Below are 26529 nucleotides of genomic sequence, written 5' to 3'. Positions count from 1 at the left end.
ACACACTTTCCTCATTCCTGAAGAAGGGCTTATGCCCGAAACATCAATTCTCCTGCTCCTTGGATGCTGCCTGACCTGCTGCGCTTTTCCAGCAACACATTTTCAGCTCTGATCTCCAGCATCTGCAGTCCTCACTTTCTTCTAGAATTTTACCTACAACCGAGATTAGGCTATTCGACCTATAATTTTCCATCTTTTGTCTTGATCCTTTCTTGAACAAAGGGGGTTACAACAGTGATTTTTCCAATCATCTGGGACTTTCCCTACTCCACTGATTTTTGAAAGATTACAACCAACACCTCCGCCATTTCTTCAGTCATCTACCTCAGAACTCTAGGATGTAGCCCATCCGTGCCAGGGCCTTTATCAACTTTTAGACCTTTTAGCTTTTCTAGCACTTTTTCTTTTGTAATGGCTACCATACGCAACTCTGCCTCTTGACTCTCCTTAATTGTTGGGATATTATTCATGTCTTACACTGTGAAGACTGACACAAAGTATTTATTAAGTTCTTCAGCTATTTCCTTATCTCCCATCACGAGCCTTCCTGCATCAATTTGAGGCGGCCCAATGTCTAATTTTGCCTTTCTTATGTATTGAAAGAAACTTTTACTGGCTAGTTTACCTTCATATTTGATCCTCTCCTTCCTTATTTCTCTGTTTGTTAGCCTTTGCTTGTTTTTGTAGTCTTCCCAATTTTCTGATTTCCCAGTGCTCTTGGCCACTTTATAGGCTCTATCTTTTTCTGTGATACATTTCTTAACTTCCTTTGTCACCCGTGGCTGTCAGATTACCACCCGCACCCCCGGATAATCTTTCTTTTTTTGGGGATGAACCTCTGTACTGTGTCCTTAAATACCTTGTTAGCCTTAACTAGGAGCTGTGCACATGACGGTATGTTTAATTGATGCTTTGATTTTCTATATAGGTTTGTAACCTTTTGAATTCAATCTTACATTGTCTTTCATCAGTGCACAGTTATTAAACATGGCAGCTTGTTTGTATTTTTCCAATGCTTCCTGTTATTGGTCAGTTCCACCCCTGTTTTGTGCTGGGGAATGTTTCATTGCAATATCTCCCCTGCACTGAGTGTTTTGAACAGATAAATCCAACAGGAGGGGGGAGTTTGAGATGCTGGTGGTTTGGCTGCAGTGAAGTAAAGGTCACAATGGTTCTTGTTCTATCATGGGACGGAAATCACTGAGGGTTGCAATTGCAGAGAAAAAGAACTAAGCTATGCTTTCTGGAGAGAGCCAGCCAGGACCTAAAGTGCTTTGTTAGGGGCCAGTGACTGGTCAATGGTCAAAAAAGAAAAATGTCAAATCCAGATGTGGATGATTAGTGATAATGTTGTATGCACTGAGTTTGGTTTTTCTGACATTAGCCAGAGCACTCTAATCATCTTGCCTTCCGGATACGACCAGTGCGGTGGGCCACATGTTTCAACGGTTTCTATTGGTATGCTGGAGAACAATTGGTTAGACATTTGTTTCAGGATTTCTTTGAGTGCTGCTTGTGATAGGTTGAACCAACATGGAAATCCAGTGTTATTCATCAAATTGTCTGGGTTACATCAAATGTACTGTCCTCTGTTCATTTAATATGCACACTGGACCTTTCACCTGAACTCGAGCTTTCTCTATTTACTAAAATAGAATAATAGCCACCACAAAAGATTTTTTGAGAACAGTGGGAATCGGTGAAATAATGGCCAACAATTAATCAAACCCAGAATGTCAATTAGTATGTGGTAGAAAATGACAGTGTCACTAACTATTGAGTGGTGTAACTGAGCAATTATTGAGGTCTGAAAGGCGTCGAATTGGTACCATTTATTGAACAATGCCCCATATCCTCCACAATCATTTCAGCTCTGTTTCCATGCTGTATGACTCTATAAGCAGTTCCCATTCTCTAATGCCATAAGCTCATTATGCTGACATTGGGATCTAATGGGGGTACCAAGCCGCCACTTGCTGACAGTCTGACCAGCTCAGAAACCATCTGACAGGAGGCTTCCTCATTGAATATTCTGGGGTCATCTAAAATAAAGGGCACGGACTAGCTGTAAATACTGCCAACCCAATCTGATCGTTCACTCGCCTAGCTGAGCAGACCTTAGAAAGAGCAGAGAGAGGCTGATCCTTCTGAATGAAGGACAAACATCTTGTTTAGTTCAGGGTCAGCCATGATATATAGTCTCTTATGTTCCCCATCATGAGACTGGCTCCATTGAGCTGTTCTGCCAGTGATGAGGGCCTCAAAATCATCTCTTATTCAAATCTTAATCACCTTCGTTGACAGCCTGCCTACATGTCCCAAGCAACCACTCCTCTTCCCAATTGTCTTCCTCTACAGCAGTGGGAATGCATTTGACAGCCATAGAGTTTTCCTTTACTCCCACTCCCATGGCGCCAGGATTATTCAGCTCCACATGTCTGGCAAGAAGGAACTCCAAGGCAACAAAATTGTAAGCTCTGCCTGTTCTCTCCTGCATTCTTGACAAAATGTTGTGTGCATGAGGGAGGGCAGATGGAAGACTTGTTTTCAGGCTTCTTCCACTGCTTTGGAGAAAAGATGCCTATTTCGCATAGTGAGCTAAGATTGGGAGCTCAGTGCTAATCATGCAATGAGTTTATAAGCAATGCTGCACTTATATCTGTGATTGAATCCAAGCTGAGTCCAGGCAATTTTAAATGTGTTATTGTGCAAAATATCTAAGTGGTGACCAGACATTGACCAACACTTATGAGGAAAGGCTTCCACAAATTTTGTTCTGAACCTTTTCAAATTACAAGCTCTTTACAATTAAAAGACTAGAGGGCATAGGTTTAAGGTGAGAGGGGCAAGATTTAAAAGGGAGCTAAGGGTCAACTTTTTCACATAGAGGGTGGTGTGTATATGGAATGAGTTGCCAGAAGATGTGGTGGAGGTTAGGACAGCTAAACATTTAAAAGGTATAGGAAGGGTTTAGGGGGATATGGGCCAAATGCTGGCAGATGGAACTAGATTTATTTAGGATATTTGGTTGGCATGGACGAGTTGGACTGAAGAGTCTGTTTCCATACAGTTCTATGATTCTGTGACAAAATCATAGCCCACTTCTACCAGCGCTGTAATGAAATAACTCCACACAGGCAGGTATCCTATCGCCAAATCACCCTTCATTTACACATGGAGAGTCCTTGACACTGATCTAGCTCCCTCAGAGCCAGCTCTCAGAGTGAGCAGGATGTCTGACACTCCTGTTTATATCTGTCAGCCAGGCTCCCTGATTAGTTCAGGTTATCAGCCCCAATCAGGGTACTCATTCTATGAGGTCCACCTTGCTGATCTCATTACAATCACTACAGCAAGTAGTAAGAGATGTGAAACATTTGAAACCTCACAAAGGACTTCATAAACATCTATAAGAAATCCCTAATCAGGAAAGGCAAAATGAAATTAAGACTGTGCTTTGAACTACATTACAGCAAGAAATTGAGAGGCCATAGTTTTGAGGTTATGAAGGGGGACTTTAAGGAAAAATGGACTTTGTTGGATTTTCAACAGCCAGTATAAATTGCCAGAAATGAATATTGGGGCTTGAACCTGGAGTGTTTAGGAATAAGCTAAATCATTGTGGTAGAGATTTCCTGAACTTCAGATCTGGTATTGTGCCGAAGGTATTAGAGTAGATCATACAAAAAGTCTGCATGATGGGCCCTTTCAAATTTTACTATTAACATCAATTTTTGCAAAATACTCTTATCTATTCCTGTGCCACATTTTAATTTTTGTGCTTATATAAATCTTTGTGCTTATAAAATTTGCAATACAAATTTAATGAAATCCTTTCTTTTGTGAGAATTTTTGAATTTCATGTACTAATACCTATTTCTTTCAAGATATGGGTGCTTTTATCAAGAGATCTTCTGGTGCCATTTCTCAGTTTCCTTGAGATGGCAGAGTTGGAATGTCACATTAAATCGCTATTATCCTCATGATGGTACTTCAGAGTTTGAGAGAGAATTCCAGAATATTCGCCCTGGCCAACCCTAAGTCACCTTAATGTTAATCCAAATAGTTAACATTTGTGGGTGGCACAGTGGTTAGCACTGCTGCCTCGCAGCGCCAGAGACCCGGGTTCAGTTCCCGCCTCAGGCGACTGACTGTGTGGAGTTTGCACGTTCTCCCCGTGTCTGCGTGGGTTTCCTCCGGGTGCTCCGGTTTCCTCCCACAGTCCAAAGATGTGCAGGTCAGGTGAATTGGCCATGCTAAATTGCCCGTAGTGTTAGGTAAGGGGCAAATGTATGGGTGGGTTGCACTTCGGCGGGTCGGTGTGGACTTGTTGGGCCGAAGGGCCTGTTTCCACACTGTAAAGTAATCTAATCTAATCTAATCTAATCTAATCTAATTATAAACAAAAGCATTAGTTGCTTGAAAATGCTCTGTAGGCCTGGCTGCCGGTTCTGCACTTCTGGAGAAGGGTCGCTGGATCTGAAACATTAACTCTGCTTTCTCTCCACAGATGCTGCCAGAACTGCTGAATTCTTCCAGCGATTTCTGTATAAATTTCTGATTTTCAACATCCGCAGTTCTTTGGGTTTTTTTGTTTGTTTAGGGACTGACATGATACTGCAATACATGATGCCTTCGGCACTATTCATTGTTCATAAAATGGAGCCAGATCCAGGTGGGCAGGAACACAGTATAGCAGTCTGTCAGCTGCCAAAATGACAAATTTGATTTGGGAGGGTAAGGGATTGGGAGAACTGTCTGCCTCAAATGATTTATTTAAAAATGAATTACTTACATTTGGCTGCTTATCAGTAGAATCACAATGATAGCAATTTTACCACCAGCCACGCTAAATTCAAGCATAGAGTTCCTTTCATTTATTATTTTAGGTAGAAGTAGCAGTGAGTAATTCAGCACAAAATCAAATGCTTGATAATTGGCATCCTGGGTCTCTAAGTACATTATCAGACGCTATCAATCAAAAAGGTAAAACTGTTCCGCTTGCTGATTGCTTCGCCACTGCAACTATTCTTTTTCTCCAGTGAACCCAAACCAGCTTTGCTTCTTGTAGTACTTGCGTTCCAAAAATTTGGATTGTGTGTATAAATTGCTGAGCTGGATGCCTAACTAGGTCACTCAGACATTCATTGCAAACATTTGATTCTGTATTGAAAGCTGACTTCATTGGTAGCCTATTATTCAATGTGGGCTTTCATCAGTGAGTGGAATGAGCAACTTTGGTTATTGCATTCAAATATTATTTGCCGTTGACTATTGTTTGTGTTATGATGCTAAATCATTTGAACCATAATTTCAGCTTGCAATTCCCAGATATGCCAAACGCAACGTGATTCAACTATTCCACAAAACCCACCAACTAAAAGCAATCCACTTGTCATTCAAACCTTTTACATTCTCGTGACATCCGGATTAATTAATTTTGAAATGTATTTGCAACTGGAATATGAAACAATGGAGGTAGAACTGGTCATAGCGGCCAGTCCTTAACTGCATAACAATTTACCAGCTGGCTTGGAGATGAAGCTTTGGCACAGGAATTGTGAAAATGATCTCACAGTTTGTAAAGGAGAAAGCATCTGTTGAAATGATGTTGGGGAAACTTCTGGCCTCAGTAAGGGTATACACACTGGTCTTAATTACATTATTGGATTCAATCTTCACGTTTAAAACTAGATCCCATTGGCTTTCTTCAGATGCCCTATTCTCTTGCATTAAAGAGCACGTTAAGTTCAGAGCAAGGTGGAAAGGTAGTGAGATCAGAGAAGTTAAGTGACTGGCCTTACTTTAACTGGCCTCCTGCCTGGTTTCCGTGAGAGCCAATGTCTGATAGTGCACTTTCAAATGATTGCATTTGTTTCCCAGTGTGAGTCTTACAGTGTCCCCATAAGCCAGTAGCCTCATGCTGAGCTGCACATTCAGCATGTAATGACTTGGGTAAAATGGGCTACATGTGCTAAGTGATCAATTGAATTGCTTTTGGGCTGCATTACACAAGATGGTGAATGTGGCAATTCAGTATGTAACTCAGGTTATATTCCTTAAAGAACCTATGATAGGAAGGGTCTCTTTCAGTATGCCTTTCCTCACATTTTCTATCTGCCGAATTACAAATTGAACATATACTCCCATCATCAGCGACACACAGTGGCAGCACTCAGCAAGGCTCCTTTAACAGCACCTTCCAAATCTGTCAGTCCTCTCACCCAGAAGGAGAAGTGCAGCTGATACAAGGGAGCAGCACCACTAGCAAGTTCCCCTCCGAATCACACACCATTCTGACTTGAAACTGTCACATCAGTCACTGTTGTTGGGTCAAAATCATGGAAGCCCTTTCATAACAGCATTTTGGGTGTGCATGCTCCCTATGAACTGTCCAAGTATAAGAAGACAGCTATCCACCATCTTCTCAAGGGAAGTCAGGGATAGGCAATAATTGCTGGCTGAACCAGTGACACTCACAATCCATAAATGAGTTTTTAAAAGTCAACAAATTCAGAGTTAATTTGTATCATGACCTCCACATCACAGGGACAACGTATTGAGTGATTGCAAACTCTGCTTCCTCCTTCTATCTAAATGATAAGGATCGAGACATTATTGTAACTAAGGTCTGACTGTAAGTGTAAGAGCTGAACTCTCACTGAGAGATGGGGTGAAATCAGCTGCTATTGATATCAAGATTTTGTTCAACTGTATGACACCAAGAAGCCCTATTTAAAAACTGGTATCAGTGGGGACAAGGAGAATATTCTCCTTGGCTCGAAGGAAGGTAGTTGTGAATCACAGAAGTGTTGGTGTGCAGCAGGAAGTCATTTGACCCACCCTGCCTGCAGCAGCTCTCTGAATGACCATCACATCTTAGTGCCATTCTCCTGCTTTTCCCCATACACTTGCATATTGTTTCTATTTAGATGATCATCCAAGGCCCTATTAAATGCCTCAATTGAACCTGCCTCCCAAGCTTAATGCATGCTAATCTTAGTATCTTGTTAATGTTAAGTACCTGCGACCCTGGTGCTGTGAGGCAGCAGTGCTAACCACTGAGTCATCGGGGGCGGCACGGTGGCTCAGTGGTTAGTACTGCTGCCTCATAGCACCAGGGTCCCAGGTTCGATTCCAGCAACTGTCTCTGTGGAGTTTGCACATTCTCCCTGTGTCTGCGTGGGTTTCTCCCACAGTCCAAAGATGTGCAGGTCAGGGTGAATGGCCATACTAAATTGCCCATAGTGTTAGGTGCATTAGTCAGAGGGAAATACGACTGGGTGGGTTACTCTTCGGAGGGTCCATGTGGACTTGTTGGGCCGAAGGGCCTGTTTCCACACTATAGGGAATCTAATCTAATCAAATGTCTATCCAACGCAATGTCTATCCTCTGCCTTTATAGGGAGCATGTACCATCTTGGTAAAGACAGGTGCAAAATATTAATTTAATACCCAAGCCATGACCCTGTCTGCACGTGTGGTGGTGGTCCCTATGCCTTTTAGATTTTACCATTACTTACTTTTTACATGTCTATAGAAGACTGTGGGATTCCTTTTATTGTTGGCTGCCAGTCATTTCTCATAATTTCTCTTCGCTTCTGTGATAAATTCTTCCACCACCTCTGAGACATTTGCATTTCCTTGTTTCTCTATCTGACATCTGTCATAAGCACACTTTTTCTCATGTTAACTTCTGTCTCCTTTGTCATCCAGGGAGCTTTGGAATGGTTGGCCTACCTTTCCGTTTGAGGGAATTTGCATTGATTGTACCCAAATCATTTCCCTTTTGAAGCTAGTCCATTGCTCAGTTACAGTGTTTCCCTTCCTTTCAGTTTATCCTGCCCCATTGAGATCAACTGTCTGCCAAATGATTTTTCTTACCTTGGTTGACCATTATCATTCTCTACCAACAGCCTAGTTATTATGATACAATGACCACTGTCTCCTAATTGTTCTTCCCACTACTTCTTCATTCACAGTGGTTCACTGCTATCGCACTGCACCAGGAACCCAGGTTGGATTCCAGCCTCAAGTGACGGTTTTTGTGGCATTTGCACATTCTCCCCATGGTTGCATGGGTTTTCCTCCAGGGACTCTGGTTTCTTCCCACAATCCAAGGATGTGCAAATTAGGTGGTTGGCCATGCTAAGTTGCCCAGAGTGTTCAGGGATATGTAGGTGAGGTGCATTTGTCAGGGGTAAATGTAGAGTAATAGGGGAGGAGAATGGGTCTGGGTGAGTTACTCGTCGGATGGTCGGTGTGGACTAGTTGGGCCATAGGGCTTGTTTCCACACTGTAGGGATTCAATGATTCTATGACTTATGGGGTGTGGGCATTGCTGGTTGGACCAGCAGTCCATTGTCTGTCCCTGTTTGCCCTTGAGAATCATAGAGTCATAGACAAGTAAAGCATGGAAACAGACCCTTCAGTCCAACCCATCCATACCGACCAGATACCCCAACCGAATCTAGTCCCATATCCCTCCAAACACTTCCTATTCAAATACCCATCCAAATGCTTCTTAAATGTTGCAATTGTACCAGCCTCCACCACTTCCTCCGGCAGCTCTTTCCATATATGTCCCACCCTCTGTGTGAAAACGTTGCCCCTTAGGTCTCTTTTATATCTTTCCCCTCTCACCCTAAACCTATGCCCTCTAGTTCTGGACTCCCCGACCCCAGGGAAAAGATTTTGCCTATTTACGCTATCCATGCCCCTTATAATTTTGTAAACCTCTATAAGGTCACCCCTCAGCCTCCGACGCTCCAGGGAAAACAGCCCCAGCCTATTCAGCCTCTCCCTATAGCTCAAATCCTCCAACCCTGGCAACATCCTTGTAAATATTTTCTGAACCCTTTCAATTTCCACAACACCTTTCCGATAGGAAGGAGACCAGAATTGCATGCAATATTCTAACAGTGGCCTAACCAATGTCCTGTACAGCTGCAACACGACCTCCCAACTCAATAATCTGACCAATAAAGGAAAGCATACCAAACGTCTTCTTCACTATCCTATCTACCTGTGACTCCACTTTCAAGGAGCTACACTCCCTAGGACCTTACCATTAAGAATTAAACTCCATCTGCCACTTCAGGAGAGAGCAAGGGAGAGAGAGAGAGAACCTGCACAGTTACTGTCTTTGCTGTTTGAATTTATGTATCGCTGGACATCGGAGTGCATCTGGGAAAATTAACAAACAGTGAAATTCACAACTGATCTTGGAGGAACTGTTGGGTGAAGTTCACAGTACAGAATCAGATAATTAATTGTTATTTTAAGTGTGGCCGACAGAGAATCTGCAGTTGTGAGTAGAGTGGGTTATTTCTTGATTATATGTTTTTGGAGATATGTCTCTTGATGAAACTTAAAATATAAGCCATAACTATTAATTTAACCTGGGGCAGTGTTTGTAGAGGAATAAAACTGTGTTATTTTCTGGGTCTATAGATTGTGGAGGAGCAAAAAATGGCCTTTAATAGACTGATATGTACTTTAGATTAGATTAGATTACATTACATTACATAAACAGGCCCTTCGGCCCAACAAGTCTGCACCGCCCCGCCGAAGCGCAACCCACCCATACCCCTACATTTACCCCATACCTAACACTACGGGCAATTTAGCATGGCCAATTCACCTGACCTACACATCTTTGTGACTGTGGGAGGAAACCGGAGCACCCGGAGGAAACCCACGCAGACACGGGGAGAACGTGCAAACTCCACACAGTCAGTCGCCTGAGGCGGGAATTGAATCCGGGTCTCTGGCGCTGTGAGGCAGCAGTGCTAACCACTGTGCCACCGTGCCGCCCACTTCTTGTCCGATTTTAGAGTTTAAAGAGAATGTAAGGGTTACTGCGGATTATATCTGCCATAAATGCTGTTGGCTGCGAATCTTATCAGATCGAATCTACCAGAGAAGTTGGAGTCTTTTGCTTCCTTAACCAAGTATTTGTCACCATCACATCATATGTTAGTCTGCACCCATAACTCCCCATTTTTAATGAGTATACTTCCTGCATTCATACTCATGCACACTAACTCTTCTCTTTATTCATTCATGGGACATGGGCATTGCTGGTTGGCCTTGTTGTCATTGAGAAGGTGGTGGGGAGCTGCCTTCTTGAAGCGCTGCAGTCCATGTACTGTAGGTTGATCCAGACTGCTCTTAGGGAGGGATTTCAGAGTATTGACCCAGCAACTGTGAAGGAACATTGATTTCCAAGTGGGTATAATGTGGATTGGAGGGGAACTTGCAGGTTTCCATGTACCTGCTGCCCTTGTCCTACTAAATGGAACTTTAATTTAAAGTTCATTACTTATTCCCTTATTCCAACTTCACCTGTTAACTTGTGCTTATGCTGGCGATCTGTCCAAGTTTTGTGCACCCTGGAATGCTTTTCTAATTCTCTCTTGGCTCCCACACAACTGCCTAGCTATTTAAAGCATTCCTAATGATAGCTAAAATGCACCGGAAAGAACTGTGAGGATCCAACCCATTGGACTTGTACAGGTCTCATCACCCGTAGAACCAATCCTGATATCCTTTCTCCTGCACTAACTTTCCAATGTTCAATCATCTGTCTTATACTCCAATTTCTGTATTCACTTATACATGACACTGGGAGTAACTCAGAACTTTTGAGGCTCTGATGGCTAATTTTCTAATTAGCCTCTTAAATTCTGATTGGAGGATCACATTCCCTTTTGTACTTAAATGATTGGTACTAATATGAACCATAACCTCAGGCTGGTGCACCCTCCCACGAAGAATGTCGTGCAGCTGTTCTGTGACAACGTTGACCCTGGCACCAGGGAGGCAAAGTATCATCCTGAAGCTCCGGAGAAGCATCTGGCTGTTCCCTAACATATCCCATATCACTATTGCTCTTCCTTTCTCCTTCCTTTCTTGTATAGCTGATCCACAAACATGGTACTTACTACAGTCCCTTGAGGAACGAGTGCTGTCATCAGATTCTAATACAGAAAACTGATTTGTGAGCATGACCCTAGGGACTCCTGTGGTTGCTTCCTGTTCTCTGGACTTTCTGGCAGCCACCCTTTTTGTTTCTGCCTCCAGGTCCTTAAGCTGTTGAGAGACAGCTCTCTGAACATGCTAACCACATAACTCTCAGCCTCATGGATGTGCCCCCACAGTGACTCCAGCTGTTGCTTGGACATCAAACCTGGAGCTGAAGTTTCTGCCACTGGCAGCACTTTCTGCACATCTGGTTGTTTCCTATGAAGAAAATGTCTTCCAAATTTCGTTGGACAGTGCTCTGATGCCATGTCTTTACTTCCCTTGCCTTAACTTTATTCTGCTTTATATAACTTGAATTGCTTTATATTAGCTCTGACTTTCCCTTCTTCCTGGTGTTTCTCAGTTAAATCCAAGTGTACCTGCTTCTTTAAAAACAATAGACTTTTAAAATTTATAGCAATGTAAAGACAGTCCAAATAAACCTGTTGGACTATAACCGGGTGTTGTGTGATTTTTAACTTTGTACACCCTAGTCCAACACCGGCATCTCCAAATCGTCCCTAATAGCAGTTTCTTACTAACCAATTAACCTGTGATAAGGAAGAGTTGAAGGAAGGAAGCATCTGCAGCTCACCTTCATCAAGCTCCCCACACCATTTTACTTATAGTAACCTTAACTGAAAGCCCCTTTGCCCCAAATTCCAACGTTGACCCAGTTCCCAGACATACTCACCTGGTGTTTGTCTCCCTCTCATTGATCGTGTGCCTTTATTTTATGAGACCAGTCATCACAACCCCAGAACATCACTTTTGGCATTCCTCAAGATAGTGTTCTTGGCCCAATCATCCTCAGTGGGAACAGGAGTAGGCCACTGTCTCCTTAAGTCTGTCTGGCCATTCAATGACCTCCAAGCCTATATACCCACATTGACCCTACAGATCATAGAAATCTGTTAATCTCAGATATAAATTTATTAGGCCTGCAATCAGTTGGCATTTGTTGAAGAGGGTTCTACCACCATTTATGTGCAGAAATGTTTGCTGATATTACTTCTGAAGAAAGAAACACAGAAATTGCTGGAAAAACTCCGCAGAACTGGCAGCATCTGTAGAGAGAGAAACGAAGTTAACATTTTGAGTCCAATGACCCTGGAACTCCCTGCCTAACAGTAGTATAGAGATAATAGCAATGAGCTCCACATCCTGAGAATAAACTTTTGAAAAGTCTGTGATTTTTAAGCAGGCTGAATTTACAGATAATAGGTATGAATACAGAATGGATCTGTATTGCTTTGACCTTGTGGAAGGTTACTAAGTTTAAGGTACCAAAGTTGGACAACCTGGGACCATTGTGTAGACTAAATTTTAAAGTATCATAGTGACAACTAGTGGTTGAAATCTGTATTACAGAAATTGTGTTCAAGCTTATCTGTGGTTTGCTAATACAGAATGTAATAATTTAAAGTCAAATGGTTGGGGGCAAAAGAGATAATAAGTGATGGGAAAGAGTGTTTAATATCTGTCAGAGTAATAATCAAAACTTGTGAATAAATCAGCTAGAAACCTAGTTAACTAGACTAGTAAGAACATTGGTATTTTAAATTACATTTCTCATCCTCCAGAGATTCCACCATTTTGGATGTGCATATACAGTGAGCAGCTGACTGCTGGTGTGTCTTTGACTGATGTTAGTGAATCAGTTCCCAGCTGTGTGATGGCCTGATATGGCAGATCTCCAGAGGATGGTGATGCAGGGTTTATGCAGCAATTTTGTATAGCCTGAAATGTTCCCAGTTTGAAAGCCTCCCAGTCAGAGAGGGAAGGTAGAGAATCAGACAGGATGAAGGTCAGTGAAACCAAGAATCATAGGATATTGTTGTTATTATTAGGCATGAAATTGGTGTGCTAAGGTGAAGCAGTTTAAAATTCCAAAACTGGGTCCTCCTGGTGACACATGTCAACACTGTTACCCAGCTGAGAGGAGCACATCCTCCAGATTTGCTCCTTCTTTTGAAGTGATTTAGCTGTCATCTGAAGCTAAATTCTAATAACAGCTTTTTTGAAGGATATGTCAATGAAGAGAGGTAACTCAAACTCAAGGCCTTCTGTCTGGCATGTTGAATGATCACTACATGTGCTTATGCTTTTGATGAAGGACTGCCAAGGATGATAACAGAACTGAGTGTCAGTTTTTTTTTTCTGAAAGGGGAACGAAATAGAGTATACAGACAAGCCATTAGAGCACTTCAGACTTCAAAATGAAATGTTGCCGACAAGCCTGAAAACTGTCTGTAATGATAGCATGTTAACAGTTCACACAAAGCTAATTTGAGCTCAGAATATCTCCTTTCTCAGCAATTTTGACTAGCATACAGAATTAACTGCTCTTTATTAAACAGTACATACTAAATTAGTACAGCATAAGGCTACTTACTTAATTTCCCTATCTGTCAAAGGTATGTTTTAATGCATTTGTAAATTTACTGCATAAAACTGTGTAAAAATACGCTGCTGTGATTAAAAAAAGAAATAATTGGATTGCAGCCAATATTCATAATGAAACCAGCAGACTTCATCCAAATTGAAGAAAAATGGATTCTAGGCATATAAAGATAATACTAGCTTTCCTTTCGGTGATATGTGTCATGCCACTGAATTGTTGCATCTAGACTGAGGTCTAGAAATTCTAACATGCAATTATTATTCAAGTACAAGTATTGGAGCCACAGCTATTTAAGAGCCACTTAACATTATAACTCATATTTGGCTAGTTTGAACTTATAAAAGTGTTGAAGGGAGTATTGAATGTCATTAGTAAGATGCAGGATCCAAGCATTAGCTAAGCCAAGGCATGAATCACAATCCTAAAACAGCAAAGTACTGCAGATGCTGGAAATCTATACTACAAACAGAAAGCATGGGAAATACTCAGTAAGTTTGGCTGCATCTCTGAAGAAACAAATAAGAGTTAATGGGTAGAATTTTCCTACCGTTGAGCAGCATGGGCAATAGCAAGAAAGTTGGGAAAACATAACAAGGATGGAAAACTCTGATTCTCAATGTCGAGAAAATAAGTTCTGCATTTCCCCTTAAGATTGCAATGACAAGTTCTGAATCTTGTGAATAAGTGTTGACTACCTTATTTCCATATATTTGCATCTCATTATTAGCCAATCTTGCCTCATTTATATGCAGCTCGAAATTTTCCCATCTACTGCCAATAAACTAGATGGTGCCAATTCCTGATGTGAAAGTCCCTGAAAATAACACTTAGCTAAAAATGCGAAAACTCACCCGAAAGTTTCAGGTCAGTGACTAATATTTATAGTCACTTTGCAATTCAGAAGCTATAGCTGTTGTAACACTTTTTACAGAATAGTTTTCCAATGGAACTCCATTGAAGAACTGCTGCATCAAGTCAGCAGAGATCGATTTCATTGTCTGCCAAGAAGGAAGGTATGAACACTTGCTACCAGACTGGATAAGTTGCAAGCAAATTAAATCACACATGCAGTCTCATGTGGGAATGCATGACCCAATACTTGAAATATTAAAGAGAAATATGAAAATGACAGTCAAAATGGTTTTATTTCAAACTGACTGTTGGAATTTGCATCCTAAAAGCTAAACATAGCTGCCAGGAAAATTATGTTTTAGCACTTTTTCAAAAAAGTGAAGCTTAAGGGATGAAGAGCTTGTTTATTTTTAATAAACTCATGGGATATAGGCATCACTGCCCATCCCTAGTTGCCCTTGAGAGGGTAGCTCCTTTTTGAACTGTTCAGCTCTTACCATTCACTGCAGTTTGGCAGGCTTCATAAATCTATACATCAACCTTGTGCTGGAGTCATGGTTTTCTTCCCCAAAGTTACAATTTCAAAACATCAGCAAGCACCCATTTTACTGAAAAATGAAAGTGTTAGTCACAAATATTACTCAAGTTTCAGTAAGATCACCTTTCATTCTTTTAAACTCCAGAGTATAGACCCAACTGGGTCAACCCTTTGTCATAACACGGTTCATTCGCATCAGAAGAGGTCTAGTGTGGCTCCTCCAAGCTGCTTTCAGTGCAAGAATATCCCTTATAAGTAAGGTGATTAAAAGAGTACTGTGATCTAGTATGGTCTCACCAGTGCAATTCTCACTTGTAGCGTGACATTTCCACTTGTATATTCCTTTCCCTTTGCAGTAAGTGGAATTAATTTGGCTTCCTAATTCCTTGTGCTCTTTTTGATTGAGGTACAAGAACATGCCAATTCCTCCATACTGCAGTAGTCTCTCTCTGTTTAAATAATATTCTGATTTTGTGCTGTTCCTGCCAAAGTGGATAATTTCCTATTTTCCCACATTATACACCATCTGTCAAATGTTTGCCTACTGACATGACTTGTCTATATTTCTTTGCAGATGCTTTGCATCTTCCTTCCAATTTACTTTCTTACTTGCCTTTGTATCATCAACAAATTCAGCCACAATGCAGCCTGCCCTAAGACATGAGTATAGATCATAAATAGTTGGGATCCTGTGCTGATCCCGGAGGTACTACACTGTTGAAAATGGCCTATTTATCCTGTTAGTCAACCAGTCTTCTATTTAAGCAAAAATATGTTTCCCAACCCATGAGCTGTTATCTTGTGTAGTAACATTGTACATGGCGCCTTATCAAATTCTTATTAGTAATTAAAATTCAGATAGTTCTTCTATATCGCCATGGTTGCATTCTTGTGCAACCCCGCATTATAGACAAACCGAGTTTTAGAAACAGTCCTTAAAGAGTTTTAAAAGTTTGCACTTCAGAAACAGTGTCCCTAATTCGTCAATTGTGTCACGACGAATTTGTGTTAATGAAACATGCATTATAGCTGAATAACCTGTACCTTCATTCTGCTTGTTCCTTTTTACCTAGATTGTTACATTCTCAAAGAACTCTTCCATAAAACCATGTTGCTGTAATTTTCTTACTACAACCTAATGGATTTTTTTATTGACAGATCTTAGGCTAATTGGCTTGTAATTTTTTACTCTGTCTCCCTCCTTTCTTGATGACAAATATAGAGGAATGGTGGTGTCATGGTAATATCACTGGACCAATGCTACAAAGGCCCATCTGGTGTTAGGCAAGAAGGAGATTGGCCAGCAGCTCTCCGAGGCAGAACATCCTTCTCAGATGAGGACAGAAGTCTCAATTAATGCATTGCCAAAGCAGCCTCAGGGTATTAATGCATTCCCAAAGCAGCCTCAGGGTAATTGTTTGATTGTGACTGACTTTTTTAAGTCAGAGAATCACAGTGCTCTGTGAAAAATAGTATCATGTTTCTGTAATTGCCATCATATATTCCTTTATTTCAATTTCTGCTATCAATTCATTAGTCTTGTTGTAGACACTTTGTGCATTTGGGTAAAGAATCTCAAGTTCTATATTTTTACTATTTTCCCCTTCATGGTACCTATTTGCATTTTTGTATTTGTTTGTACAGACTAAACTTCTCATGCTCTGATTTACTGCATTATTGCCTTGAGCATCCATCTGACCTTTTCAAATCTGCCCTTGCATGAACCTCTCCCCAATTTAGCCTAACAACCCCTTTTATAGCATTAGCAATGGCAAACCTGCAGTGGCTCAGTGACTAGCACCGCTGCCTCACAGCACCAGGGAACCGGGTTTGATTTCAGCCTCGGGCAATTGTCTGTGTGCACATTCTCCCAAGTCTGCGTGGGTTTCGTCCAGGTGCTCTGTTTTCATCCCTCAGTCCAACAATGTGCAGATAAGGTGGATTGGCCATGCTAAATTGCCCATACTGTTCAGGGATTTGTAGGTTGGGTGCATTAGCCATGGAAAATGCAGGGTTACAGGGATAGAGTGGGATGGTGGGTCTGCATGGGCTGCTGTTCAGATGAGCAGTGTAGATTTGAAGGGCCAAATGGCCTGCTTCCACATTGTAGTGATTCTGTGCTTTAAAGATTGCATGGATGAACTGCAGAAATTATTCATTCAAAAATAAAATGGATAAGGTGGCCCAATTATGGTTAACAAGAGAAATTAGAGAGAGTACTTGATCCGAGGAAGGGGCATACAAATTGATCTAAAAGAGCAACATACCTGTGGATTGTGAGCAGTTTAGATTTCAGCAAAGGAGGATGAAAGGATTGATTAATGTGGGGAAGATCGAGTATGAGAGTAATCTTGTCAGGAACATACAAGCTGATTATAAAAGCTTCTATAGATGTGTGAATTGAAAATGATTAGTGAAGACAAATGGAGCTTCCTTACAATCAAATGGGGGAAGTTATAATGGAGAACAAAGAGATGGCAGACAAATTAAACACATATTTTGGTTCTGTTTTCGCAAAGGAGGACACAGATAATGTCTCAGAAATGTTGAAAAACACATGGTCTAGTGAGAGAGAGGAACTAAAGGAAATCAGTATTTGTTGGGAAATGGTGTTGAGGAAATTGATGGGATCAAAGGCTGAAAAATCCCCAGGGCCCAACAACCTACATCCCAGAGTAATTAAGGAAGTGGTCTGAGAAATAGTGAAATCATCTTTCAAGATGCTATAGACTCTGAACCATTTCCTAAGGATTGGAAGGTGGCTAATGTAACCACACTATTTAAAAAAGGAGGTACAGAGAAAGCAGGAAATTATATACTGGTTAGCCTGACGTTGGGAGTAGGAAAATGCTGCAGTGCAAGATAGAAGATTTAATGGCAGAGCACTTGGAAAACAGCAACTGGACTGGACACAGTCAGCATGAATTTACAAATCAGAAATCATACTTGACAAATCAACTGGAATTTTTCAAGTCTGTAAATCGTGGAGCCGATAAAAGGGAATGAGTGAATGTGGTTTACTTGGACTTGCAGGATGTATTAAATAAGGTCCCAAAGAAGAGACGAGCAGGTAAAATTAAAGTGCACAATTTGGAGGTAGTGACCTGGCATGGATAGAGAACTAGCTGGCAGACAGGAAACAAAGAATAGGAATAAATAGGTTATTTTTCTGACCGGCAGGCAGTGACTAGTTAGGTACCACGGGGATCAGTGCTTGGACCTGAGCTGTTCACACATTACATTAATGATTTAAATGAGAGAAATAAATGTAATATCTCCAAGTTTTCAGGTAACAAGAAGCTGGATGGGAGGGTAAACTGTGAGGTGGATGCAGAGATGCCTCAGTGAGATGTGGACAAGTTGTGTCAGTGCCAAATGCATCACAGATGAAGTGTAATGTGGATAAATAAGAGATTATCTACTTTGGTAGCAAAAACATAAAGGCATTTGATTATCTGAATGGTGATAGATTGGGATAGAGGGAGTGCAACAAGACCTGAGTGTTCACCTACACCAGTAACCGAAAGTATGTGTGCAGGTGCAGCAGGTGGTGAAGAAGACAAATAGTATATTGACCTTGGTAGCGAGAGGATTTAAGTACAAGAGCAGGCTGTCTTCCTGAAATTGTACAGGGCCTTGGTGAGAACACACCTGGAGTATTGTGTGCAGGTTTGGTCTCTTTATCTGAGGATGCTCTAACTGTGGAGGGAGTGCAGTGAAGGTTTACCAGACACATTTCTGGGTTGGATGGACTGACAGTTAAAGAGGGATTGGGTTTGTTAGGACTATATTCGCTGGAGCTTAGAAGGATAAGGGGGTAATCTCATAGAAACTTATAAAATTCTAGCAGAACTAGAGTTGCAGAAAGGATGTTTCTGATGTCTGAGGAATCCAGAATCAGAGGACACAGTCTATGGATATAGTGTAGGCCATCTGGGACTGGGATGAGGAGAAATTTATTCATCCAGAGAGTGGGGAGGCTGTGAAATTCTCTGCCATGGAAAGTGGTTGAGGCCAAAACATTGAATGTTTTCAAGAAAGAGTTCGATCTACTTCTTAGGGCTCAAAGGATCAAAAGAAATAGGAAGAAAGCAGGAACAAGCTATGATTTGGATGATCAGCTGTGAGCAGATGGAATGGCAGAGCAGGCGCAAGGGGTTGAATAGCCTACTCCTGCTCCTATTGTCTCTGTTTGGTGTTTCTAATTATACAATTTGCTGGTCTCAGAGGCGTTCAGGTGAAGGGTACCCATCTTTATTGTGGATTTTGTTAAGGGTTACACATGTAAAGTTTTGGTTTCAGGTTAAGTTGAATTAGGGATTATTTAATTTTAGTTCCTTGTATCACGCCTGTGTCTACCTACAAGCAATGCTTGAATTTTGGAACCAGCTGGGATGCTTCTCAGCTGCAACAAAGCCCTGGAGTTGTTCTGGAGAGAATTTCTTGAGGGTGGAGTCATGCCCTGAACGTAAGATGGCTTTTCTTTTCATTTCTGAAGTCTGCAGGCAGAGGAAGGCTGAACCTAGAGGCTGAAAGAAAAAGAACATAGTTTGCTGTGTTCAAACAAATAATTAAGTTCTGCTTGTGGGGAGAGAGAAATGGTGTATTCGAGAGAATTGGCATGGGCCGAGAGAGAAATGCAGCTCCTGAACAGACGCGAAGGGAGTGGTGTCGATTATGTTTGCTAGGTTTTGGTATTAAAAACAGAAGAAAGGGAGAAGACAGCTGAGGCGTGTATTAACAGACCCCAGAATAAGTGAAACTGCCTTCCAGAATATGAGTATGTTTAAAAGCCCATTGTGGTGAAAGCTACAGCAAAAGAAAGATTAAGCTAGGTTAAGTCAGTTGGATTGAATCTAAGGAAGAAACTTGTAATGTTGACAATATTGACCCGTATATTCTGAGGAGTGTCACTCAGTGTCAGATCACCACTCCACTCCTTTTTTCTCCCCATTAGAACTGAACTCCATTTTTCTGCCTAGCAATTCTGATGCCACTGCTTCAGAAATGTGCGGCATTCACGAAATCAAGCCATTGTCTGGTAGTGCAGGATAATCAAACCAGGTCCCTTTTTTTATTAGATTAGATTACTTACAGTGTGGAAACAGGCCCTTCGGCCCAACAAGTCCACACCGACCCGCCGAAGCGTAACCCGCCCATACCCCTACATTTACCCCTTTACCTAACACTACGGGCAATTTAGCATGGCCAATTCACCTGACTTGCACATCTTTGGACTGTGGGAGGAAACCGGAGCACCCGGAGGAAACCCACGCAGACATGGGGAGAATGTGCAAACTCCACACAGTCAGTTGCCTGAGGCGGGAATTGAACCCGGGTCTCTAGCGCTGCGAGGCAGCAGTGTTAACCACTGTGCCACCGTGCCGCCCACGGTGAAGGATAAAGCAGTGAAGGATGATTGAAACGTCCATCAGCAAAGCCAGTCACTTTGACAGCAGCAGTGAAGGGATAAGCATGTAGGTAAGGGTGAGGTTACTGTGGCAAATGGTTAAGGGGGTGGGGTGCTACTTGTAAGCAACCATTCCGAACGCCAGCACATGCCTGCTGGCTTGTTAACCAAGGAAGGAGTCAGGCCATTTGTATATCTACGGCATTCGTAACAAAGAGCTTTGTTTGAATTCTGACTAGATCAGTGAATGGTTGAATCAAGAGGTGAAGGTAGAATAATGGAGCAAGAGAATGAAAGTCCTCTTTTCAGGACGTTGTTTCATAAATCAAGCATCTAATGTGACCGCCCTGTGTAAGTATATATTGTCAGAGATAAATCATTTGTGAGAGTTGGTTTTGAGAGTAAATGGCTTGCCTAAGTTTGTGCCATGGTTCAAGAAAGGTTTTGGTGATTGACAGAGTTTAGGGCAATCTCAGAAGATTAGTAGGCATGATTGTGGCACTGCGTGTCAACTAGAGCTAATTGTGAGGGAACTCCACCAAGTTACCAATGTTACTCATTTGAGCAGCATTAAATTGCTTTACATAGATTGTGTTTCATACTTCATGATCTATATCCAACTTTTTCAATGAGAGGCATTCTTTACGAGCTGTTGTTCTCTGTGGAAGTTTCTGGTATTACATTGAAAAGTACACCTCCAGCTATTTTTCAAACAGTGGTATATGAATGTAAGCCATTTTCTTTATTGCTACAGTCTGAATATCTGTTGAAGAATAAAAGCTGATATTCAGAAAAATGTTCCATCACTTTCATCCCTTCCATTTTATTTCCAGAGCAACTAAAGTATTAATTAAATAAGGTGCAGTATTAATGAGGGAATGAATTTTAAATAGCATTAAATGAGCAACTTGGGCCAAATGAAATCCCTAAAGGTTAAGAAGTGCCCTTATGCATCATATTTTTATGCTAAGTAAAAATTGAGTTTGATAACTCTGAATGTTTGGATAATCAACATGTATTTTCAATAACTACTTATCAGCTCACAAAGGCAGCTTATCTCTCAAATCTTGAAACTGAATCACTTTCACAATTTGAAGGGAAGAATTAAAAATCAATAATTGTTTTATCATAATGGCTATTTAAGATATGATTGATAATTACATGCTGAAAGAAATTGTCTTTAAAAGACTGGAAGTTTTCTGTGTGGTAATATCTGTTTACATTGTATTATATCATTCAGTTTGGATTCATCCAGAGTCTGTCAGCTCCTGAAACCATTACAGCAGTGGGTCAAACACTAGTAAAAGAGTTGAATTCCAGAGCTGAGGAGTTACTGCACTTGACTTCATGGAAGCATTTGACTGAGTGTGGTCTCAATAAACCATAGCAAAGGCACTTTGCTACCCTCAATGCTGCTTCAAACGTGTGGCCAACCTTGAGAACAGCATCTGGACCAGATGGGCCAATGGGCTGAGGAGTGGCAGATGGAATTTAATTCAAATAAATATGAAGTGCTGCATTTTGGGAAAGCAAACCTTAGCAGGACTTATACACTTAATGGTAAGGTCCTAGGGAATGTTGCTGAACAAAGAGACCTTGGAGTGCAGGTTCATAGCTCCTTGAAAGTGGAGTCGCATGTAGATAGGATAGTGAAGAAGGCATTTGATATGCTTTCCTTTATTGGTCAGAGTATTGAGTACAGGAGTTGGGAGGTCATAAATCATGAGGGGCATGAATAGGATGAATAGACAAAGTCTTTTCCCTGGGGTCAGGGAGTCCAGAACGAGAGGGCATTGGTTTAGGGTTAGAGGGGAAAGATATAAAAGAGACCTAAGGGGCAATTTTTTCACACAGAGGGTGGTATGCGTATGGAATAAGCTGCCAAAGGAAGTGGTGGAGGCTGGTACAATTGCAACATTTAAAAGGCATTTGGATGGGTATATGAATAGGAAGGGTTTAGAAGGATATGGGCCGGGTGCTGGCAGTTGGGACTAGATTGGGTTGGGATATCTGGTCGGCATGGATGGGTTGGACCGAAGGGTCTGTTTCCATGCTGTACATCTCTATGACTGTATAACAGCTGATTCTAACTGAAGGGATTGAGAAGCTGCACTACGTGGTAATAAATCAGAAATTGCCTTGCCATGTTTGATTTGGCTTCATAAGATCTCATGAAATGAGAGTCATTGTTAAGGTTTCACCTGATCACTGTGCTACCACATCTGATGGGACCAAACATACCCAGAGATGGCTGTGGAGGAATATGGAACATTGCATGAAGATGTGATGGCAATGTCAGGCCTGTTGCTTGATTGGTCTGTAGGAGAGCTCTCATAGTTTTGGCACAAGTTAGTGAAACCTACATGGTGAGCCTTAGTCATTTCTGGTGATCCGGTCGAAATCAGATGGTATGATTGGATTTGTTGTTGTTTGACCTTTGTGTTTTGGTCTGGCTCAACTTCAGTTCCTCATTAGATCATTTCAGAAGGCAGGTGAGAATCAGTTACATGGTTGTGGGTCTGGAGTCCTAAGTAGACTATACCAGGCAAGAATGGCAGATTTCTTTCCCTGAAAGGACACTGGTGAACCAATTTTTTTTTAACCACAATCTGAATTTTCTATGTTTGTGAGCATGATTAATGACACTAATATTTTGTTACAGATTCATTGCTTGAATATTAATTTCCCCAATCTTTAATGATGCATTTGAACTCATAACTCCTGTCTTGGGCACTGGATTAACAATGCAATGCTGTCACAATTATATGACCACTCCCATTATCAGTCATTTTGGTATTGTCATCCCAACTGAAATAAGTAAGCCCATTTAGAGATCAGATGTCATGTGGAACATGCCTAATCAGAATGTTCTATATGAGACAATAAACTGACTAACTTTATACCACAGCACTCACACATTCCAAGCCAAGAACTACTTTGCCACTTTTTCCTGGCTTTGAAAATATCTGTGTTTTATCATGTGTTTTATTTTCTCCCATTAGGTTTAATAAGCTCACACTCCAAGCTGGACCAAATGATCTTGCACAAAAATGATAGTGGCCTTTCCATTGTAACCAGAAAGAAAGCTGTTTCTACTGAAAGTGTTACAGTCTCAACTTTGGCATCATCTCCCCTACCTTCCCCATCTCCATCGTGTGAATCAGGTTAGTTGAGAGTGTTAACAACAATTGCAAGGTCTACAGAAATGCTTAGAAATTTGATTTAAAACTCAGTGTTATTATTTAAATTCTTGCAAGCTAAGTAATGGTCCCTCCATTTGCTGACTCATGAACTATCAGACAATGTTGGTCAACTTTAGTGGATGGAAGCCAAGCTTTATTCATTCTAACCTGTGTTCATTTGTGCAAATACAAAATTGAAACTTGTATAATAATTTGAGTCTGGCTTCAAACAAAACTTATAAATGAAGCAACTTAGTTATACAATATGGAAACAGACACTTCGGCCCAACTCATCCAGGGAAAACAGCCCCAGTCTGTTAAGCCTGTCCCTATAGCTCAAATCCTCCAACCCTGGCAACATCCTTGTAAATCTTTTCTGAACTTTTTCAAGTTTCACAACATCCTTCCACTAGGAAGGAGACCAGAACTGCACATAATTGTCTGCACGTATGTATTTCAATAATAGTTCAGTGGTTAGATGCAATTGTATTATTATTTAAGAAGTGATGAACAGGACAGATAATCAATCCTCCATCCTGTTTTTCTCGTGACTACTAGAGCCATGCTACTCTCAACAATTCCACGTTCAATCTGTAGTCCATAGAGTCCAACCACCTGCAAAATTCCCATGTATTCCATGAAGCTATTAATCATTTTAGTGAATATTTGTATCTGTAATTTCAAGTCCAGTATCTCAGCAGGGTTAGTTCTTTATTGAATGACTTCATCAACACAGCTGATTCTAGTAGAAGCCTGGTCTACATGTTTATTGACTGATTCAGGACATTTGTCATCAATTTGGTTGATCAAGAGTGTTAAATAACCTGAGGGGGTGAACAGTCGCAGTTACATTGACGTCACTGATGTTGGTATAGTCAACTGGCAAATCGTGTTTAATTGAACATTCCTGCCATACATTGAAAATTGGTGAAAGGCAGCTTGCATTTACATAACACCTCTCATGAACCCAGAACACTAAAAACCCATTTTAAGCAATGATATTCTTTTGAAGTATGGTCTCTGTTATAACATAAGAAAACATAGCAGCCAATTTCTGTGCAGTGAAGTCCATATAGAGCACTGTATGATAAATAGCCAGGAAATCTGTTATTGTGACTTTGAAGCATAGGATAAATGTTGTCCAGGGCAACAAAGAATACTCTTTAGGTTATGGTATGGGATAATTGTGTCCACATGTGTGGGCAGGTGAAAGGCTTCGTCTGAAAATTAAAACCTCCAATTAGTTCAGCAGCCCCTCCAATCTGCACTGCAGTGTCAGACTAACTAACAGCATGCAAGTCAATGGATCAGATATTCTCATCTCAGGGTTGAAACGATTTCAGGGTCCTGCTGGGACCAAGTTGCAGAAGTCCCAACAGACCCTGTTTTTGCCAGGTGGGGAAGTAGCTGGAGGCAATTGCATAGGAGGGAAACTCGAACACAGCAGGGTAGTTGGAATTGAATTGCTTTAATTGGCAGTCCTTCAAGTGTATATTAGTCAGAATTGGTTTTTGTTGGTAAAAGTTCAGTAGAAATCTTTGTTGCATTTTCCAAGGGCTAGTATTATGACTTTATGAATGATTGGCTGAGATGAGAAAGCTAAAATTATTTCAGTAAGTTCACAGTTGGAATGAAAGTTTCGAGGTGCTATTGAAGTATTAGATGTCTTTGACATGGGCTCTAAAGAGAAGATTGCTTGTTTTTATCTGGGATAAATCATTTGAGGAAATTTAAAATCTTTCAATGGGTTTCACGAATGGGAGTTTTTCCGCTATTTAGTTGAGATTTTTATCGCATAGTGGTAGCATGCTGACCTCTGAAGCAGAAGATCCAACATTCAAGTCCCATACAAGGACTTGTTGGCCATGGAAGGTGGATTTGTTACATGGTAAAACAGGTTATCAGCCTTTAGATCCTTCTGACAATGGGACATCTAAGAATGTCTTAGTCAGCCATCCTGGAGAAGGCAATATCAAATGGTATGATCCCAGCTGGACTATTGGACAGGTCAGGTCCCAGAATGAAGCTTGTCTTGAAAAGTCATAAATTTATTTTCTTTTAGGTAATTATTGTGATGCTTAGTCACATGATTCACACAAACCACACATTTTCTCTACCTGTCATCAGTACAGTTTGTCTCTTAATGGTACAAGGGTTCACCCAAGTACAAGCACATGTTGCAGTTGCATGATTTCTTAGCTAAAATGTTACTAGCTCCGGAATCTCTTGCTGACATTTTAAAACTAACTTTCATAGAACTGACAAAGCTCTCTCTGCCTCTATTTTAAATCCAAGAACTATAATGATCTGTACATATTATGCACATTCCATCACACAACCTGCGGTGGTATTTTGTCCATAACAGTGGACTATCCAATGGAGGTCCATGGCCTTGCCTTCAGAACTGAAGATGAGAAGAAAAGGCAAGCATTGAGCATGAGGCTGAGCTTATATTTTTGCATCTCCATCTGACTTTTGGGTTGTATACCTGGTGCAGACTGGGAAAGTGACAATGGAGGTGGCATGGGAATACAATACGAGATAGGAGATTATAAATGCCCATGAAGGGAGGATGGGAACTGAGAGGTGAGGGTGACTTAAAGCGCCAGCGAACCAAGCCATGCCTTTTGACAAGCCTGCCTTAGTACTTATACCACCCAGGATCTGCTTGTGAGGTCAATTGTTGTAACTCAATGATGCTCCACCTCTCTGGAGCAAACATTGGGTCCAATGGGGCCCTTTATACTGAGGCACGAATGCTGAATCATGGTTTCCTGCAAAGCCAGCCTAATGTGTCTGTTTTAAACATGGACTTAAGAACTTATACTGCAAAAGCTGACAGAGTGCATATGGACCTTTTTATTTTTTAAAACACTATCAATATCAAATGCAACATTGCACGTAATTACAGAATTTAGGAAAATATTAAGTAGAAACATCATTATTCAAATTGTTCTTATCTTTTGCTGCAAAAGTTGATTATCGATGTCATGGTATAATGACAGTTTGACATGAGAACATTTTATTATTTCTCAATTTTAAAAATATTCACATGGCAGTTCATCCTTTCATTTAAGACTCTGTTCATTATGCCCTGACTTCCCCAAGTCAGAATAAC

At 41.1% G+C, this 26529-nt stretch overlaps 1 protein-coding gene across 2 annotated transcripts in view; it reads left to right on the top strand.

Annotated features, from left to right (window-relative positions):
* setbp1 (SET binding protein 1) overlaps positions 1-26529 on the top strand; it is a 301702-nt gene that overhangs the window by 268645 nt on the left and 6528 nt on the right. Inside the window, exon 3 of one of the 2 annotated variants that reach the window (XM_043686419.1) lies at positions 23232-23393. The exons of the other annotated variant lie outside the window; for it this stretch is intronic. Coding sequence (XP_043542354.1) covers positions 23232-23393 — 162 coding nt within the window. The remainder of the gene's footprint in view (positions 1-23231; positions 23394-26529) is intronic. 2 annotated transcript variants of the gene reach the window in all.

This window comes from Chiloscyllium plagiosum, chromosome 1, assembly GCF_004010195.1.
Source record: "Chiloscyllium plagiosum isolate BGI_BamShark_2017 chromosome 1, ASM401019v2, whole genome shotgun sequence".
In the NCBI taxonomy this organism is placed as follows: domain Eukaryota; kingdom Metazoa; phylum Chordata; class Chondrichthyes; order Orectolobiformes; family Hemiscylliidae; genus Chiloscyllium; species Chiloscyllium plagiosum.
This window is presented reverse-complemented; position numbering and strand designations above follow the sequence as displayed.